At 43.5% G+C, this 20,540-nt stretch overlaps 1 protein-coding gene across 2 annotated transcripts in view; it reads left to right on the top strand.

Moving 5' to 3' along the window:
* LOC144693381 (ryanodine receptor 3-like) overlaps nt 1-20,540 on the top strand; it is a 337,370-nt gene that overhangs the window by 190,125 nt on the left and 126,705 nt on the right. For both annotated transcript variants that reach the window (XM_078563242.1, XM_078563241.1), the window contains 9 exons: nt 2,168-2,348; nt 4,681-4,783; nt 5,001-5,121; nt 5,854-6,023; nt 6,594-6,814; nt 10,387-10,477; nt 11,373-11,513; nt 17,265-17,425; nt 18,451-18,529. In XM_078563242.1, the coding sequence (XP_078419368.1) occupies nt 2,168-2,348; nt 4,681-4,783; nt 5,001-5,121; nt 5,854-6,023; nt 6,594-6,814; nt 10,387-10,477; nt 11,373-11,513; nt 17,265-17,425; nt 18,451-18,529 (1,268 nt within the window). The remainder of the gene's footprint in view (nt 1-2,167; nt 2,349-4,680; nt 4,784-5,000; nt 5,122-5,853; nt 6,024-6,593; nt 6,815-10,386; nt 10,478-11,372; nt 11,514-17,264; nt 17,426-18,450; nt 18,530-20,540) is intronic.

Below are 20,540 nucleotides of genomic sequence, written 5' to 3'. Positions count from 1 at the left end.
TTGTGTCCGGTGTCTCACCACGTGCAGATCCTGCCTGAATCCTGTCCTCTAAATTACACGTGGGGCAGAATTTTTCCCTTGGTGGTCGGGTGGGAGGGTGGGCTTGCGCCCAACCCAAACGGGAGTAAAATAGTGCGCGAAGATATCGGGCGAGCATCCTGACGTCATCGCGCACTCTCGAGATATCTCGCCGACAATTAAGAGACCTATTAAGGCCCTTAATCAATTCATTAAATCAAATTTTTCACTGCTGGTCCAAACGTTCGGTTGGCGGGTGGGCGAATGGGCCAGGCGGCCTTTGCGTTTTTAATGAAATCCCATCCAGGGGCGGGATGAGGTTTCGGACAGTAAATAAAAAACCAATAAAAATTTTTAAAACTCATTTTTAAAATGTCCCTGCTCATGTGACAGAGTCGCATGAGGGGACATGTTTTCCTTGTTTTTGAAATCTTTATTTTTAATGTTAAAGATCTTCAGCTCCCTGAGGCCGCTCTGTGCCTTCAGGGCACTTTCACTGAGTGCACCCGCGCGCACTTCAGCGCTCGCCCTCCTCCCGCCCCACCCCCCCACTCAGGTGACACTAAGGTTATCAGCACCCGTTTCACGCTGGCTGCCCGTTAATTGGCCAGCCAGTGTGAAATCGCGGTCGGAGCCGATCGCTGGTGGTGGACCATTGCGCGGCCACTCACAGGCCCGCCCGACGAGGTAAAAATTCTGCCTATGGGTGTTATTAACCGAGCTGAGTGTGAAATCCAAGTGTGGGATGAGAGGGAATAAAGATTTGGCAAGGAGGAATATGTATGAGGATACCATCATCTTTGATGGTTTCAGCCTTTCCACTGGCCATAGTCTCAGCAATGACTGTCCCAATAGCAATTCAGCAAATAGTCCTCCATTCGGGTTAGGACAATCAGACGCGTCTGTCCAATTATCTCCTGCTGTCTCTGGTTCTGTGGCATCTTATCCTGCAAGAGAGAGGGAAGTGTGTCAGTGAGTGTTGTGCAACCTGCTTAGCTAATGTGGCTCTCATGGTTAAATAGCTGGCAGCATGTATGAGATGTGGGTGTGAGGCTTGCAGCGCTGCCAAGCGTGTGAGGACGAGGTGAAGCTCTGAATGTTGGGCATGTGTCTTGGTTGAAAGAGATTGTTGGTAGGTGAGTGATGAGGGTAGGGTGAATTGAGCAGTGGTTGAGGCATGTGATTCATTTGATAGAAATGGCATTTGAAGATACATTCACTGACCTTGATGACTCGTGTGGGATCATTGAACATCTTCCAGCACCGCATCAGGTCTTCGGTGCTTGATTCCTGCCATTGATCTCCATGGCTAGTTGCTCCCATTGCTTTCTGAGCATGTGTTTCGAGGACCTCAGCTCTCTGAACATAGGACCTCTCTCTTTCTTTGCATTTCTTCCACCGAGGCCTTTAGTACAGTACTCGAAAGCCTCCTCCCTCCCCTGTTCTTTCCATTTTCCTGTCTTTCCCGGCCCACAATCAGCTGTAGAATGACTTCCAGCAGATGCTGCAATCACAATGCATTTTCCCTTTAAGAAGTGTAGGGGGGCTTCAATAATGCAGGCTAACTTTAACTGGTGCTAACTCCTGATTTCCCCACCCTCATCTGGAAAGTGCAGGCCGTCAGCAATGCAGTTGGCGCTGGCTGAATGCTGCAATCATGTTAATCAGCAGACAACACAAAGCTGCCATGCTGCCTGCATTGCATTGAATAGGCAGTGGATAAATCACACACCATAATCCCACGCTTCTTTTCAGGGACCAACCCCCTTGGTATTTTGAACACAGAAGCAGGAAACAGGCAGCAGAAGAAGCCAGTTGACGGATAAAAGCCTTTTTAAGCCCGTTAACCATACAGATAGGGGCTCTTTAAAAGCCCTTTAGTAGGGCATCCCAGCCCACAATAACCTTTGAAGGAGTTGGAAGTAACTTTTGACAGTATCCAAACTGTTGTGTTCTGTGTACAACTTTACACTTTAATTCAGGGCCCAGCAACCTTTGCAAGTTGGTTTCCATCGTAGTCTGTGGTGAGATAATCAGACAAGCATTGCCATCAGTCTGAAGCAGATGTGCCCCCCTTTCCTTAAATGGGTCAAGCATTTATGTTCTATTGAATTGATTGTGTAAATATGAAACCTTAATGTTCTTCAAGGTGAAAGTGTTGAAGAAAATGCAAGTGTTGTTGTGAAGTTGCTGATTCGCCGTCCAGAGTGCTTCGGGCCTGCTCTGAGGGGTGAAGGGGGACATGGCTTGTTAGCGGCAATGAAAGATGCGATCCAAATCTCAGAAGATCCATGTCGTGACCTCCCTCCTACCGAAGCTAAGAAAGATGGGTGAGTTATGTTTTGCCTTTGTCACATGTTTCTGTTCTAGATTTAGTGACCTAAAGGAATTATATACAGGCTGCCTGTTTGGGTGAAATTTCTATAAATTTCAAATTTACATATTAGCCCTGATTTTGCAGTCTGCAGCAAAGGGATGGTGCTTTCCATTGATCCTGAAATAAGCTGCCCACAAAGATTTCACGGGCTCCACAACACCAATGCCCTCTACTTTAACATTACTTTGAATCTGGTGCCAACTGTGGTGTCCAGCATTAGTGAAGTCATCAGACAGGCTGATCAGCCAATCATATTGAAGAATTATCATGAACAGCAAACCAGGAAGTAAAAAGACAGGATTGTAAGGTAATATCATAAACAAACTTTAAAATATAAAATAATTTGTTTTTAATTTAAAATAAATCTTGGAACATTAAATGTTACTCTGAGGCTGGGTAGTTCCTCCTCACAGTGGTCTCCTCCTGTGGTCCCTTCCCCGGTCATCTCTGTCTCTCTCTCTCTGGGACCTCTCCCTGTCCCCTCTCCTGGGATTCCCTTTACCTCTCTGGGACCGTTTCCTGTCCCCTCTCCCGGGATTCCCTTTACCTCTCTGGGACCTCTTCCTGTCCCCTGTCCCAGGACTCCTGTCATGATGGCGCCTCACTCCTGGGTCCTGTGATCAGTTTTCGTGCCATTTTTTACCATGCTGGTGCCCTGGGCACTTGTCTTCGGCCTGAAGATCTCAGAACGCTGAACTGTGCATGCACAGCCCGCTCCCGATGCATGTCCGGAAACTTCCGGAGCATGCTGCAACTTGTAGTTCCCAACGTTTGCTCGGAAATCAGGTAAGTTCCTCTTTCTTGACAAGAGGTAGGACTCTTCATTAACATATTTAAATCCGGCTCCCACAGTGTAACTGGGAGCCCAATTTAAACTTTACACCTTTTGTGTGGATTTTCCAGGGCTTGGGAATCTTTGCAGTGAAAGTATCTTTGAAAAAATGAGAAGGTGGAGGAGGCTTGCTTCCCTCAGCCCCTCAAGGAAGCTTTTTCCAATTGTGGCTGCCCCCAAGGGTCCCCAATTGTAATCCCTCTCTGGTCATTGACTATCCTGCCTATGGGCTGTCAATGGGCCGGCTGCCAGGCAGAAAACAGGAAAAAATTAGATCTCCGGATATCCCGGCCTTGCCTGTCCCCCTGTCCATTTCTGCCTTATGCCCCCCCCGCCCCCACCCCCTCCCCACCTCACCATAAATAGTGGGCCATGGAGTGAGACTGGAGTGGCATGTATGCTGAAACAGGTAGGATGGCAGATCTCCTAACCTGGAGGATATTTGTTAACCAGGTAGGTTTTTAATGACAACCTGGAAGCTTCCTTGGTAATCATTTTCTGGGGCTTGCCCATAAATTTCCAGGTTTAACGAATTCATTTGAATGCTTTGTCACAATGGGATTACTCGCAACCTCCGAATTACTAATCCAGCACCATAACCACCGAGGCAGCTTAGGGTCCTCTCCCAACTTTCTTTAATCATGGCTCACAACTGACATCTTCCATAGGCAGCTGCCTATGGAAGATGTCAATTGTGAGCCATGATTAAAGAAAGTTGGGTATCAGTATCTCTGATGAACCATTCTTGTACAGTATGTGATGTCCTCAGGGTTAATATTGCTTATGATCCTCCTTGAAGAGAGCCACAACTGTCGCATCCTCCAATTCAATGGAAGGACTGTTGAACGAAAGCTAGTGCCCACCTTGAAGCCAACTCCACAAGCACTCGGGCAAAAAAACTCCTGAAAAATCAACTGCCATGGACTGGATGCTGGCCAAAAAACCATCCCCCCCACCAGACACTCTCTTCTCAGCTGTCAAGTGGCCAACATTCCAGGGGAAGACAACCTTGGAGCTCTCCTTAAAGCGTGATTTATGGAGACAAGTTGCCACTTAATTGACCAGCCGCATCCACTGAAGTGGGAGAAGGGAAACAAGGGTTATGATGATAGGCACAGATGTAAAATAAAACGGAAGGGAGCTCAAATGGAGTTTAAACACCAGCATGAACTGGCTGAGCCGAATGGTCTGTCTCTGTGCCATATATCCTGCGTAACCCTATGTAATGTATATAAAGATGTGCAGGTATAAAGTGAAGTGAAGACTCCTTCCCCCTTGGAATTTTAGTTCCCTTTGATCTGGTGAACTGTTAGTACCCTAACTGCAGCACCAAAGTGAAGAAAAAACAGTTTACCCCAGTATTACCGTTATGGTGTAAATGCACCCAAAATGGTAGCAAGTTTTGCCACTCTTCATTCAAATGACCTATTAAAAATGAACTTTAATTTAACAGTAGTGAAGAGGAGGATGAAGAAGTTGTGCACATGGGTAATTCTATCATGTCCTTCTATTCTGCTCTGATTGATCTTCTAGGCCGATGTGCTCCAGAGACGCATGTAAGTAGTTAATATTTTAGCAATATGCGTAGTGGGTTCATTGTGATTACTGAATGTTGAATTAATGGTAAAGTATCCATTTTGGAAATATTTAATACCTTTAAGATTTGTGGAAGTTGGTAGCGGTAATGTCTGAAGCCTAATACAGGAACACTTTTGCATTTTGGATTTATGCCTTTTTTGCTTTGTATAAATTACTATTTATCTACTGTATCAGCTAATCCAAGCACACAAAGGTGAAGCCATTCGAATCAGAGCAATACTTCGTTCCCTGGTGCCGATTGACGACCTGGTGGGCATTATTAGTATACCACTGAAATTGCCAGTTGTTAATCAAGGTATGTCATATATGATAATGTAAATGGTGTAAAACACATTTTCTGTAGGTTCTTTAATATAAACGAGAAGATTTTCCATGCTGTTCCTTATAGTGAGTCAGACAGATTATTTATCGATGATGGGAGGATAATACCTTATATATATATATATACGTCTAATACAATGTATAATATATTTGATTGGCTGTGGCATAGGTTACAGACAAAAAGGATCTTTCTCTCTATCTGTCCTTCTGCTCTTTCTGACTTCCTAATTTTCTGTGTCACTCTCTCCATCTTCCATCTTTTTTATTTCTTTTGCACGTTGTTTTCATCATAGTGTCTGTATTACTCCAATCTAGCTCAGAAAGGGAATATCAGCCAGACCTCCCACTCCCATTTGCACACCTTCTGGACTCATGTGTGTACACCATGTGAGAACAGGATTGGTCTTTATTGTGATGCCAAGCCCTCCTTCTCCATGATTGAATACCCTGTTGACATGCGTTGTCTAGGCTCACGCATGAAGAATTGACACTAAGATATCAAAGGGTGACTGTCACCCATGAACCCATACCCCAGGTAGAGTCAATGCCTTCCGGAGAGGAAGAGGGAGAAAGATTTGGATGCATAATTCTTAATTTGACTTGTGTTGTTAATCTCATCATATTTAATGCAAAACCTGAAGAAAAAACTACTGCCAACCTGTGCAGCTAAACAGCATTCTGAAAATACATTCTGGTGCTTTGGCAGATGGAACTATTTCTGAGCCAGCTATGTCTGCAAGATTCTGTCCCGATCACAAGGCACCCATGGTATTGTTTCTGGACCGTGTTTATGGTGTCAAGGACCAAAGTTTCCTACTTCATTTGCTGGAAGTTGGATTTTTACCTGATTTAAAAGCATCTGCCTCCCTTGAATCAGTAAGTAAAAGTGATTGTTATTCGTTGTAGCAAGGCTGTGCGTATTTGATTTTCTGTTGTGTCCTGTTCCTGTGAACAGTTAACATGTGTCAGGCTGGACAGTGCGCTCTATGTTAGATGACTGTAAACCTCTCATGTGCTCATTACAGTGGCCAGTGGTGGATGCATGAATGAATGTTTTCAAAGAAAGACGATGTTTATTCAAATTAATCTGCACCAGTTGTACAGCGCAGGCAAGAAAAAAATACAGCCAGAAACATTTGTGAATGGACTTTACTTAAATGAGAGACATTTACGGAATATGAATTGAAGAAGAACATTGTAATCAGCCTAAACTGATTCTGTAGAGCGTGCCGGAGTTAAGATACTGCATTTTTAGTCAGATGGTTAATGTACCTTTGGAGAAACTGTAATTATCAGAGTGCATATGTGGTAATTGGAAATGTGAAATATTCAGGCTAGTGCTTCTTTCTGATTCTTGTTTTATAATAAACTCACGGATTTAGACAAAAAAAAAAGTACTGTGTATATTAAGCATTTCTCTGGATAATTGTATTCCTATTCCAACAGGCTGCTTTGGGTACTACAGAGACTGCTCTTGCCCTTAATAGATACATCTGTTCGGCAGTACTCCCACTACTCACAAGATGTGCACCTCTTTTTGCTGGGACTGAACACTTTGCCTCCATAATAGACTCCACACTGCACTCAATCTACCGACTGTCCAAAGGACCTGGTCTTACCAAAGCCCAGAGAGAGTCTATTGAAGAGTGTTTGCTGTCAATATGTCGGTACAGACATCTTTACCTTTATTTTCAAGTCTTTAGAACTTCCACATTTTGAAGGACATGATTTTGTAGAATTTTCAGCTTCACAGCCTGGTCAGTGACCTGGCAGAGTGGGTCACTCGGCCTTTTCTGCTCAATGTTTGGCCCATTGACTGCAATGGGCAGTTTGTTCCATCAGCTTACCACTCAGGCAACGAAGCTGAAAATTATCCTCAAGGAGTTAATGCCAGAATGAACCCGCAAAGGCCAAACCAATACAGCCACCCAGTATGATCCTAGACTGATCCGGTTGATCTTAGTGACTCAGGGAACTTTGGGGCTATAATGCCTTTGACATAGCAGATCCTAGCAGGAAGTAGCCTTTGTGTACACAAAACTCTCATTTTTGGATATTAAAAGGGCTGACTGGTAATTTTAACACCCATCTGATGATGATCAAGTTAGTGCAGGATCTTTTACTTTCTTATTCCAGTGCGCTTATTGTACAATATTAAAACATTTACTACTGCCTGAAAATGTATCAATCGCCCTTGGATTGTACCAAATAATCAAATTCTGATGTTTAAAGTGTTTTTGTTTCTTGTTAACCGAATGTTAGTTCTGACAGAACATTGGATCTCACTTTTTCCTCATTCTTTAGTCCATAAATATGTGGGCTACTGCGATTTGGTAGGATTGTACGAATTTAGAAACATGCATTATATCAAGCACGTTATGATGTGATCGAACTATTGTAACCTACCAGAACCCTTTATTCAAATTTGAACCACATGCACGCCAACGAGACACAACCAGAACCCTCTATTTGCCTCCTAGCTGCATCGTCCTCCAATATTGCCCGATACTTTAAAGGAGCACCAACTGTGACATAGAACATTTAGTGACATCTTCTCTTTTTGGATGATCACTGATAACAATGGCAATAAAAATTTGCACCTATAATAACCCCTTTAATGCAGCAAAATGTATTGGGGTGTTTCACAGGGGTGTGTTTTGACAAAAATGGATGCCAAAACAAGAAAAGGAGATATTAGGAGGTCGAAAACCTGAGCAACGAGATGGATTTTGAAGAGGGCCATGAAGGAGGAGAGAGAGCTGGGGCAGCGTGTTGGATAGGAACTTCCAGAGCTTGGGGCTCAGGTAGGCGATGGCACAGTGAGGAAGTAGCAGGTGCATTAGGGATCAGTCAGAGGAATAGAGGCTTTGGTGGGGGAGTGGTCGTGGTCTTAAGGGTGTAAGAAGTTACAGACAAAGTGGACAGCAAGGCCGTGAGAGGATTTAAATATGCGGATGAGAATTTTCAACTTGAAGCATTGGGCAACTGAGAAGCAGCATAGGTCAGCAAATTCAAGGGTGATGGGTGAGCAAGATTTGGTGCAGGACAGGACATGGCTAGCTGAGCTTTGAATGAGCCGAACTGTGTAGAGGGTGGAGAATGAGTGGCTGGTCAGGAAAACATTGCACCCGAAACCAGGGACAGGATTTTCCAGTCGTCAAGCGGGTGCGACCGATGGGCCCGGGAACGGCCGTGAAAGAGTCCACCACTGGCCAACTAACGGGCAGCCAGCGTGAAAGGTGTGCTGAGGAGCTCAGCGCTGCCGGGGTGGGGAGTGGGAGGGGGGGGGCGAGTGCGGAAGTCTGCGCATGCACCGGGGGGAGCGCGCGCTGAAAGCTCCCTGAGGGCCCAGAGCTGCCTCAGGGAGCAGAAGAATTGCGGACACAAAAATAAACATTTTAAAAATGATAGAAACATGTCCCCACATCTGGCTCAGTCACATGAAGAGGGACATGTTTGAAATGATGTTAAAGTTTTTTAAACAGTTACTTCTGGAAACCTCATCCCGCCCGTGGATGAGATTCGTCCACCCGCCAACCGAATGGTTGGACGGACAGCAAAAAAAAACAAATGAATTACCCGCTTAAGGGCCTTAATAGGGCTTTTAATTGTCGGCGGGCGCGCTGCCAACTCTCGCGCACGCCTGCCAACCGAGAGATCGCGCAAGTGCGCGATGAGGCTGGGACGCTTGCCCGATGTCATCACGCGTGATTTTACACCTGATCAGGTCAGGCGCACACCCGCCTGCAGGACATAAAATCCTGCCTCAGAAGTGACAAATGCCTGGTCGAGTGTTTCAGCAGCAAATGGAGCAGAAGTGACTAATGTTATAGGGGTGAAAAGAGGCAAGTTTTTGTGATGAAGAGGACATCAAGTTGAAAGCTCGGGGTCTGATTTAGACTCTGTCAGTGGTTAAGAAGGAGAATGAAGTTGTTGCCACGTTACAGAACTTATGACAGGGCAAAGATGATGTCTTGGATCGAATTAATACGTAGATGGAGAAAGACAGGGTTCACCCTTGAAATTCTCTAGTAGGTCACCTCTCACCTTGGAGCAGAGAGAGGGTCAAGAGGTTTTCAAGATGGTGGGAGGTTTTGGTACAGCAGAGAAAACCTATTCCCTCTGGTAAATGGATCAGTAACTAGAGGTCATAAATTCAAAAGATGTAGAAGAGAGATGAGGAGATTTTTTTTTCTCATTCAGCGAGTTGTCGGGATCTGGAAAGTGAGCGGGAAGTCAATCCTATAAATAATTTTAAAAGGGAGTTGAGCAGATGCTAGAGGATAAGGAGCTTCCTGAGTTACAGACAAGAAGCAGGGATGTGGGACTAAGCACAGCTGCTCTTGCAAAGAGCAAGCACAGGCACGATGGGTTGAATGGCCCCCCTCCGAGCTGAGAGTTTCTATGATCCTGTCCAAAGTCTGGAAGATAGACAAGCAGCCTGACAGTATAGGGGCCAAGGAGGGATTGGGAGAAGTGGAGCTGCATCATGAGTGTATATGGGAGAGCTGGACCTCATGCCTGCAGTTGATGTTACCAAAGGTTCACATGCAGATGAGAAGAGGGATTAAAGGACACATCCTTGAGGAACTCGAGACAACTCTAAGTTGTTAAAAGAAGCCACTGCCAGAGATGATCCAGACAGTTAAGTCCATATTTGCTGCTCTCTACATCTTTGAACATTATGCATCAGCATAGCCAAGAAGATTGATCAGTGCTGTCAGATATCCACTGCCCTGTCCTTGGTGTTACGTTCTTTTTTGATCAATGTATCAATGTATCAGTTTTACACAAGGATTGGTGAAACAATAATGTGGGTCATTTGAAGATAAGACTATTTACATATAATGTTCACTGGGAGCTAAGTATAATACATCTGACCTCATCACTGCTGCTCATGGACTGACTAACAAGTCAAGGGACTAATACATCAGTGGGTAGTGATTGACAGCAGTTGAGGTGGGTAGTGATTGACAGCAGTTTAAGATACGCCTCCTTAAAGGTGTACACACATCATGGCGCAACATCTAGCTGCAGGGAGATTGTATGACAATGATGTTTCTCCCCACCTAAATTTATGTAGGAATGATGAGCACAAATTTAACAACTTGCAAGCCATTGTTCCAACCCGCTCATGTTATAGTGGTTAATATATAATGAATGTTTGAATGGTATAGATAGAGTCTACATCTACATATGTTTCTTTGTAATTTGTTTGTCATTTTCCATTGTTTCGCAGGTACCTTCAACCTTCCATGTTGCAACCGCTTCTGCGCCGTTTTGTGTTTGATGTTCCTATGCTTACTGAGTACTGTAAAATGCCTTTAAAGGTATTTGCAAAATGTTGTCTTGCTTTGATAAATTATGAACTTGAAAATAGTTAATATTTGATTGAAAAGCAATGGGAAGTCACGTTAGATCAGGTCACATGCCCAAGTATTTCAGCGAAGAATTGCCATTCCAAACTGATACTTTCAAAGTGTCAAAATCTGCTAACGTAGCAAACAAAAATATCTGACATTTGTTCTGACGCTGATGTCACCACATTTACAAAGTATCCTGAAGACATCTAGGCCTGGATTTTCCAATCCCATGGAACTCTCAATGGATCTCTGACTATACAGCCTTCACCCTAACCCCAATGGATTTTCCAACATTAAACTAATTGTAATGTTTTTGGTGGGGTCCTTGTGGTATTTCTGGACCACGTGGGTTGCCCACTTTGAGTGGGGACAGTGAAATCACCGTGGTACTTGGTAATTGTGGTGCGACTGGTGGTGCCAGTTAAGAGTAACACATTTGTATCTCTCTTTCTCTCTCTGTCAAGATTTTGAATCAGACAGCCCGAGAGTCTGTAAGTCTACCCATTGCAAAGCCAGCTGCTCTGTCCTTTACTTTCAGGTGTTAAATCTGGCATGTAGATTTCAATAGCACTTTATCTGGGTCCCCTGTCCCCTTGGTAATCAGGCCACACTGGTTTTTTTCAGGAAGAATTAATAGCAAGTCCCCTATCCCTCTTTATTATTCCATTTTACTTTAAATTAAAGAGACATTTTAAAGCATAACCCTCTTATAATGTCTAGCGATCATAACAAAATACACAGCCAATAATTTCCTATCAGCCGCATGGATTTGGTGCAGAAGTATCAAATTGTATATTTTGTAAAAATGTTTCTTCTGTAATACTTTTAGTCCATTAGTATTATTTTCTTTTATCAACTACAGCTTCTAGCCAGCCACTATGAGCAGAGTTGGAAATACTATTGCTTGGCATCAGGATGGGGCAGTTATGGAAGTGCAACTGATGAAGAATTACACCTCACCAAAAAGTTGTTCTGGAGAATTTTAGATGCACTCTCTACAAAGGTAAGATTACACCTAGTTAAGTTGTATTAAAAGTCACCTAACTCTCAGGGTTAAAAGAAGTGTAATTAAAAGCCAAAGCTATAAATTGGATTTGTGATGTGTATAAACTTAAAAAAAAATGTTCACTCAATTGGGTTCCTCATGGAAAGTTGTTGCAAAACTAAACTCTAAGTTCATTAAAGGTCAGTGAATGTTTCGAGGTCAATTATGTTGGTTCTTATATGAGAAAATAACTCACTGATTAATGTTCTCAACTGTCATTCAATATATTATTACTATTGACATTTTTATGTTTCCCAATATCCTTCCTTATATTTCTCTCTTTAACTTGGCCAATCCCTCAGATGGTAATGAAGTTTTTAATGCAGACGTTATTGGTCACATAACCCGAGAGCCGGGATTTTCCTCTTCTGTTTGCGGTGGGCGTCATAGTGGGCGGGAGCAGGAAATATTGGGAGATCACAAAAATCGGTTTCACATCCTCGTAAAACCAGTTTGTGATCGTCTGCTGCACCCGCCAATGGCATGCTGCGTTTCCCACCACCACACATCAGGAGGCTAATTTATATACATTAGAATCTCATTATAAGCCCTGCTCACCAGAATCATCCCCCCCAGGCTGGGTCATGAGCTCACTTTGGCGTGATTGCACACCAACGTATTTCACAACAGCACATAAGCACCTGGTGAGCTGCACTTCACCCGGGACTTCGAGGTTTGTTCACCTACTTTGCTTCGGGCAGCACTCGCAGTCATCAGCGCCAGGCTTCACAGGCAGCACCACATCACTTTTAGTGGGGGCTCTACCTACCAGACCAGCCGTAAGGCGAGGGTGGCTTTTCAACGGCTGCAGGGCTAGAGTTTGCTTGGCGAAGGGGAGAAGTGGCCTCAGGCAAGGGAAGAGGCTGCAGGATGAGGGTTGTACTGGGAAAAGAGGGGGGTATCCCTGGATATGTGTGGGGACACAAGTTGATCTGTGCAAGTGCCTCAAGATGGTGTGGGCTGAGGAGGCATCCCCAAGAGGAGATGAGGCCAGATGGTGATGTGAGAGTAGGTGTGTGAGAATGGGTGGTGATGTCCCTTGAGCTGGCAGTGAGTGAGATGCCAGTGAATGTGTGATGGGTTTGTGAGTGTGTGAGTTTAGAGTTGATGAGATGGTTGCCATACCCTGGTGGCATGGATTAGATTATTCATCCTCTAACTGCACTGGATGGCCAACCTCTTCTGTGCAGCATTGGCACCGACCACCACTACCACCGCGTCCCAAGCCATAGTGGTGAGATTGCTGGACCTCCTGTGGCCAGAGCAGGGGCGAAGGATATCACAGCAGACCACCCAAAAGGCCTTCCAGTGACGGGCCACTGAACTCTTCTTGGCTTTCAGGGTTATGTCTTCCCTGGAGCAGTCCTGGGCTGCAAGCGTCAAGAACTGTTTGCGCGGCTGCAGTTTAGGTATGGCACCCGGAGTGAGGAAACAGTGAGGTAACGGCGTGGTGGGTGATTCAAGGGCTGCCCACCCGGGAGATGGCGTGTTTCCTGTGGCTGCATAAATAATGAGGCAGGAAGCGACCAATACGGCGCAAACAACCGGTACTGCGGCCAGAGGGTAAACCGTCTTTTTTCACGCCTGCCACCGCACATAGTGCAATTGAGGGAAAGTTCCAGCTCATGTTTACATTCGAATTGGGAGCAGGAGTAGGCCATTCGGCCCCTCGAGCCTGCTCCACCATTCAATAAGATCTTGGCTGATCCGATTGTGAACTCTACTATTCTGTGCACCCCCTATACACTTTGATTCCCTCGTCAGTCAAGAATCTACCTACCTCTGCCTTAAAAATATTCAATGACGCTGCCCCACCGCTCTCTGGGAAAGGGAGTTCCACACACTCACGACCCTTTGAGAGAAAAAAAATTCTGCTCTTAAATGGTCTTAAATGGAAGACCCCTTATTTTAAAACTGTGTCCCCGAGTTTTAGTCTCTGCCCCACAGGGAAACATATGTCCAGCATCCATCTCATCAAATCCCCTTGGGGTCTTATATGCTCTGATAAGATCACCTCTCATTCTTCTAAACTCTAATGGACACAGACCCCAACCTGTCCAACCTTTTTTTCATAAGAAAACACCCTCATCCCAGGATTCAGTAAAGCGAGCCTCCTCTGAACTGTTCCAATGCAATTATGTCCTTTCTTAAATAAGGAGACCAAAACAGTACACAGTACTTTAGATGTGGTCTGACCAATGCCCTGTACAGCTGTAGCAAAACAGCCCTACTTCTATACTCCATTCCCCTTGCAATAAACAATAACATTCCATTTGCCTTCCTAGTCACTTGCTGCACCTGCATATTAACTTTTCATGATTCATGAACCAGGACACCCAGATCCCTCTGTACCTCAGAGTTCTGCAGTCTCTCGCTATTTAGATAATATGCTGCTTTTCTATTCTTCCCGCAAAAGTGGACAAGTTCACATTTTCTCACATTATCCTCCATCTGCCAAGCCCTTTGCCCACTCACTTAACCTATCTAAGTCCCTTTGTAGACTTTATGTCCGCTTCACAACTTACTTTCCTACCTATCTTTGTGTCATCAGCAAATTTAGTGACCATCTATTCGGTCCCTTCATTCAGAGCTTTGATATTTACAATAGTTGAGGCCCCAGTACTGATCTCTGTGGCACTCCACTCATTACATCTTGCCAACCAGAAAATGACCCAGTTATGACTCCTCTCTGTTTCCTGTTAGCTAACCAATCTTCTATCCATGCTAATATGTTACCCCCTACACCATGAGCTCCTATTTTGTGCAGTCACCTTGTCAAATGCCTTCTGGAAATTCAAGTACACCACATCCATAGGTTCCCCTTTATCCATGTTACTTGTTACTCCCTCAAAGACTCTAATAGATTAGTCAAACACAACTTCACTTCCACAAAACCATGTTGACTCTGCCTGATTGCATTAAGATTTTCTGAGTGCCTTGCTATAACCACCTTAATAATAGATTCCAGCATTTTCCCTTTGACAGTGGTTAAGCTAACTGGCCACTAGCTCTTGCTTTCTATCACCCTACTTTCTTGAATAGAGGAGTTACATTGGCTATGTTCCAATCTGATGGGACCTTTGGAAAATTAAAACCAATGCATCTAATATCTCAGCAACGACTTCTTTTAAGATCCTGGGATGAAGTCCATCAGGGCCTGGGGACTTGTCAGCTTTTAGCTCTAATAATTTTCTCAGTACGCTGAGAATGGGAGCTTGTCAGAAAGGTATGGCGATAATCATAGGGGATTTTAATCAACATATAGACTGGAAAAATTAGATGGGCAAAGATAGCCAAGATGAAGAATTTGTAGAATGTTTTCAGGATAGTTTCTTAGAACAACACAGGCTGGCACCAACCAGAGAGCAGACGACACAAGACCTGGTATTGTGCAATGAGATAAGATTAATTAATGACCGCATAGTGAAGGCACCCTAGGTAGCAGCGATTATAATATGATTGAATGTTACATTCAGTTTGAGGAAGACAAGAGGGGTCTAAGACTAGTATTTTAAATAAAGGCAATATGAGGGCATCAAAGCAGAGCTGGCTAAAGTGAACTGGCAAATGAGGTTAAGGGATAGGTCAATATAGATGCAGACATTTAAGGGGATATTTCAGAATACACAGAACAGATACGATCCAACGAGAAAGAAGAATTCCAAGGGGAGAACCCATCATCCATGGTTAACTAGAGAAGTTAAAGATGGTATCAAACTTGAGGAAAAAGCATATAATTGTGCAAAGATGGGTGGAAGGTCAGAAGATTGGACAGAATATAAAAAATGCCAAAGAATGACTAAAAGATTGATTAGGAAGGAAAAATTTGAGTACAAGAGAAAGCTAGCTAGAAATATAAAGAAAAAAAGCAAGAGTTTGTATAGATATTTAAACAAGAAAAACAATTAACAAAGTGAGCGTTGGTCTCATAGAAAGTGTGTCTGGAGAATCAATAATGGAAAATAAGGCGATGGCAGATGAATTGAATAGGTATTTTGCATTGGTCTTCATTTATACAGGGCATTTGTCAGAGTACTGTGTACAGTATTGGTCCTTATTTAAGGAGGGATGTATATGTGTTGGAAGCAGTTCAGAGAAGGTTTACCAGAGTAATACCTGGAATGGGTGGGTTATTTTATGAGGAAAGGTTGGACAGGCTAGACTTGTATCCGCTGGAGTTTAGAAGAGTAAGAGGTGACTTGATTGAAACATATAAGACCCTGAGGGGTCTTGACAAGGCAAATGTGGGGAGGATTTTTCCTCTCGTGGGAGATTCTAGAAAACCAAGTATCATTGTTTAAAAATAAGGGGTCACCCATTTAAGATGAGGAGATTTTTTTTTCTCTGAGGGTTGTGAGTCTTTGGGACTCTTCCTCAAAAGGCAGTGAAAGCAAAACCTTTGAATATTTTTAAGGCAGAGCTAGATAGATTCTTGGTAAGCAAGGGGGTGAAAGGTTACCGGGTTTAGGTGGGAATGTGGAGTTGAGGTTACAATCAGATCAGCCACATTCTTATTGAATGGCAGAGCAAGCTCGAAGGACTATGTGATTGACTCCTGCTCCTAATTCTTATGTTCGTACCCTTTCCCTGGTAATTGTAATTATCTTAAGTTCCTCCCTCCCTCCCTCTCAACTCTTGATTCACAATTATTTCTGGGATGTTTACAGTGAAGATAGATGCAAAATATATGTTCAACTCATCCGCCATTTCCTTATTTCCTATCATTAATTCTCTAGACACACACACTAGAGGACCAACTCTCACTTTACTCACTATTTTCCTTTTTAAATACCTGTAGAAATTCTTACTATCTGTTTTTATATTTCTAGCTAGCTTTTTCTCATACTCTAATTTCTCCCTCATTATTATGTCAATTTATGTCAGTTTTGCTCTCATTTCGGTAAGTTTCAGCATTGGAATCGTACCACTATTGTATTTCCGATATTCCATTAAATACGTGGTAAATACAGTTTGTTTCTGCAGTTTATTTAAGAAAAAGGCAGAGGTTAAATTAACCACTTAAATATTATTTGTTTCTCAGCATCTTTAGGACTTTGCTCATGCCTCCTCTGAGTTGTTGTTTCTCCAATAAAAGAAGTTGAGTTCCGGGAGTTTCTCTTGTTAGGTTAAAACTCCAAGCACCAAAATGATGCCTGTTCTTCACGAAACTCTGTACAAAGCCTTAATGTCCTTTTAAATGCAGGGTGCACTAAGCAGCACACAATGTGGCATCACCTTTAATCTTCACGACAGCAGAATAACTCATTTGACATATAGGCAAATACATTCGAGATATTGCCCAGTAATTGATTGACTTGCTAGTTTCAGCTTATTGTTGAATGACTATTCACAGTAACCGAAGCTGAGCAAAAATTAAAACAATGAATAAAATGGTCGATGACGATTACTATACGGCAGTTGATGTTAGAAAAATGGTCATTTTATCCGTTTATTTACCTCATTTTTGTTTACATTGCATTTTTTTCTGCATTTGGATCAAATCATTCTTCCATTGGTTTCTGTTTCCCAGTATAAATGCTATATGGGGGGCAGCTGATAGGTTTGAACACTGATTTGAGATTGTGTGGAGCTACGCTTAGTATTATTGTATTTTCACTTTTATCAAACAAATATCTGTTTGCAATTGCTGTAAACAGTCCTTGGTGTTTATCCTTGTGGCCCTCTAATGAGTCCCTATCTTTCCTGCAGAAATATAACCCCGAACTCTTTAAAATGGCCTTGCCGTGCCTGAGTGCAATAGGAGGGGCTCTGTCACCCGATTTTGTGGATTCGAGCTTCTCAGTTGTGGATAGGCAGGCTTCGGTGGATGAAGAAGGCAACTTTGACCCGAAACCTATCAACACCGCTAAGTATGACACTGGAATAAATAACAACGGTTTCCTTTAAACGTGGTTCTCGTAGATTTAAATCCTACTGTTTGTCACCCATTTTCATCTGTTCCTTTACTGAACAAAGTTTTGGAAAAATATCTCTCATTTCTCTGGTTATGTGCTGCTACTCGTCTCTTTACATTAGAAGAAGATTATCAAATTTTGAACACGCCAAATCCACTGATCTGTTAAAAAAAATCAATTCCAAACTGCATACAGAAGGTGTTTGTCAAATAGTAAAACAAAGTTATAACAAATTGCAAAATGCAGGATTTCAACAGGCTGGGAAATTATTTATTTTATGTGTTTTCATTTCAAAAAATCTGGATGCATTTCTTAAAGAGAGTTTTACCCTTAATATCTGTTTGTCGCCAAACAGTTTTATTATAATTTCCTACAAAATAATTTGTTTTTGTCCAAAAAAATTCTGGAATTATTTTTAATTTTTTAATTTGAAATATGTTCACTGGACGAACAAATCTGTGGGAGTTATTGTTTAGTGTATTTGCACAAGTACATTCACAGATTTTTCTGTAAATCAGTACCAGTTGGAGTTACTACAGCAATCACTACAGATTTTCAAGGTGGTAATATTGAATGTAATTCAGATGCACTTAAGCTCAGTCAAGCCATTTTATGTATCTTGCAATTGAAAAGCAATAAATGGCTGGAGTCCAGCTATGTATGTTCTAGAGGCGATGATTTTGTCAGAAAGTGTTTCAAACTCAAACTTAGCTGTGGACGCAGATTCCTACATAGCTTTGTTTGCTTCTTGAATGCCTACAACGCAGCAGCAGTGAATAAAATAAAATACTCCAACCAGAAAATCCCCGGAGCACAGTAGATTTTAGTCGGCTTTGACCAGTTTCGCTGAAAATAGTCATTAAACGCTCTTAAACCTAGTATATAACAAAACCATTTTAACAAAGCATTTTTTTTTTTAAAAAAACATTCAAACGTATTTAAAGTGGATCTTTTGAATGCGCTTTCCTGTTTTGTTTCAGCATTTCCATTCCAGAGAAGTTGGAGTACATTGTCAACAAATATGCAGAACACCTGCATGAGAAGTGGGCTCTTGAAAAGGTAATTATCAGCATCATTGTTTTGACTTTTTGATCATTTTTTTTTCCCCAGAGAAAGGAGTTAATTTAATGTTGGGGTTTTAAAGCAAAGCGTATTCTAAAATGTTTTTCACGAAGGCGCCTACATGACAGATGTTTCATACACTGCTGGCAGTTGTTTTCTCCAAGGACAGTACAATAATGAGTAATTCAGCAGCTTCTCTCAGTCAGGATAAACATCCACACACCCCTATTGTGGTGCAAGGTCTTTGATCCCACTTCAGTTGTGAGCAAAAAAAAGTGATAAAGCCAAGACAAAGATGCAGAATGGTAGTCAGCGTTTTAGAAGGGACTGAGGAAAGAAATGCTGTAGGACATTTAGAAGATATATTGAAGCCAAGTAAGATGACCCAATAACAGGGGAGAGGGTGGTGCATGTATTACTTTTGTATCATTCCATGAAGTGGAGTGGTTCTGATCATAATTGCTGCTACTCCGAACTATGGAATAAAGCAGCTTTCCAATTCATATCGAGTTGTGGTTTACCGAGTGTTTTTGCTCAATCAATCGAGGAGAGATTGAAGAAGCAGGTATATGATGGGCATAGAAATCCAGTTCATGTCACAAGGGGGCACTATTGTTACCCTGGATTATGCCATCGTGCAATAGGGACTAAGGCAACATGAGTCAGCTCGCATTCAGTTAAGACGCTTATGGGAGTTCCACTGAACCCGAGAAGGTGCGGACAGCAAATCCCAACATGTGAACTGGGCTGGAATTCTATCAGCCCTTTGCAACGTGCAGGGAGATGGGAAGTCTGGCAAAATAGCGCAAGAGGACGTGGGAGGGTGTGTCCCACATCTTCCAGGTGCCATGCTATTTTACCAGCTGCAGGAAAGTTGGCAGATTAACCACCTGACAGGAGCCCAATTGAGCCCTGTAAGTGGCCAATTAAGGGTCACAATCCACCTCTGCAAGCATTTTAGCCCCATCGGAGGTCCTGCCTGGATGAGGGTAGGCCACCCTGTGAAACCTGACGGCCTCCCAGCAGGCTCTGGGGGGGCAGGTGCCCTCCATTATGGGTTCTGCATCACTCACAGAGGGGGCCCCTGGCAGCAACGGCTGACCCTGCTGTAACAGCGCCACCTGTACCTCATGACCTGTGCTTCCCCCACCACATCCCCACCCCAAGTGCCAAGCCTGTCTGGTCTCCGCAGCCCCCCCCCCCGCCCCAAATTCAACTTACCCCTGTTTGAGGGCATCAGGCCAAAGAGGTGCCCCCTCCTTGCAGCTACAGCAATGGTCACCACTGGTGGCTGCAATGTTGAGGCTTTTATTTTCTCCATTCTTTCATGGGATGTAGGTGTCGCTGGCAAGGCCAGTATTTTTTGCCCATCCCTCATTGCCCTTGAACTGAGTGGCTTGCTAGGCCATTTCAGAGGGCAGTTAACAGTCAACCACATTGCTGTGGGTCCGGAGTCACATGTAGGCCAGACCAGGTAAGGACGGCAGATTTCCTTCCCTAAAGGACATTAGTGAATCAGATGGATTTTTACAGCAATCGATGATAGCTTCATGGTCACCATCACTGAGACTAGCTTAATATTCCAGATTTATTAATCGAATTGAAATTCCACCAGCTGCCGTGGTGGGATTTGAACCTGTGCCCCCGGACCATTAGCCTGGGCCTCTGGATTACTAGCTCAGTGAGATTTCCCCTATGCCACCATCCCCGAGGCTGCTGAGCTGTCGGCCCTCTGAATGGGCTGGCTGCTCTTGGGGTGGTGGGGGCGGTGGGGTGGGGGGCGGGGGGTGGTGGAGCACCATCTTTCATTGGAGTGGGGACCCAGGCACCGCCACATGACTGCCCTCCAGCAGGAACATGCCTCCCCGGGGACCCACCACTTGCCAAAACGGGCTTGCTTCCTGAGTTGGGCTCTGATGGCAAGACGTCTGACTCCCCAAAATGGTCTTTTTCTGTCATGAAATTAACATTTTGCTGTTACCTTATTGTGATTGAACAGATGTTGGAA

The sequence above is a fragment of the Cetorhinus maximus genome, chromosome 18, assembly GCF_964194155.1.
Source record: "Cetorhinus maximus chromosome 18, sCetMax3.hap1.1, whole genome shotgun sequence".
Taxonomy (NCBI): domain Eukaryota; kingdom Metazoa; phylum Chordata; class Chondrichthyes; order Lamniformes; family Cetorhinidae; genus Cetorhinus; species Cetorhinus maximus.
This window is presented reverse-complemented; position numbering and strand designations above follow the sequence as displayed.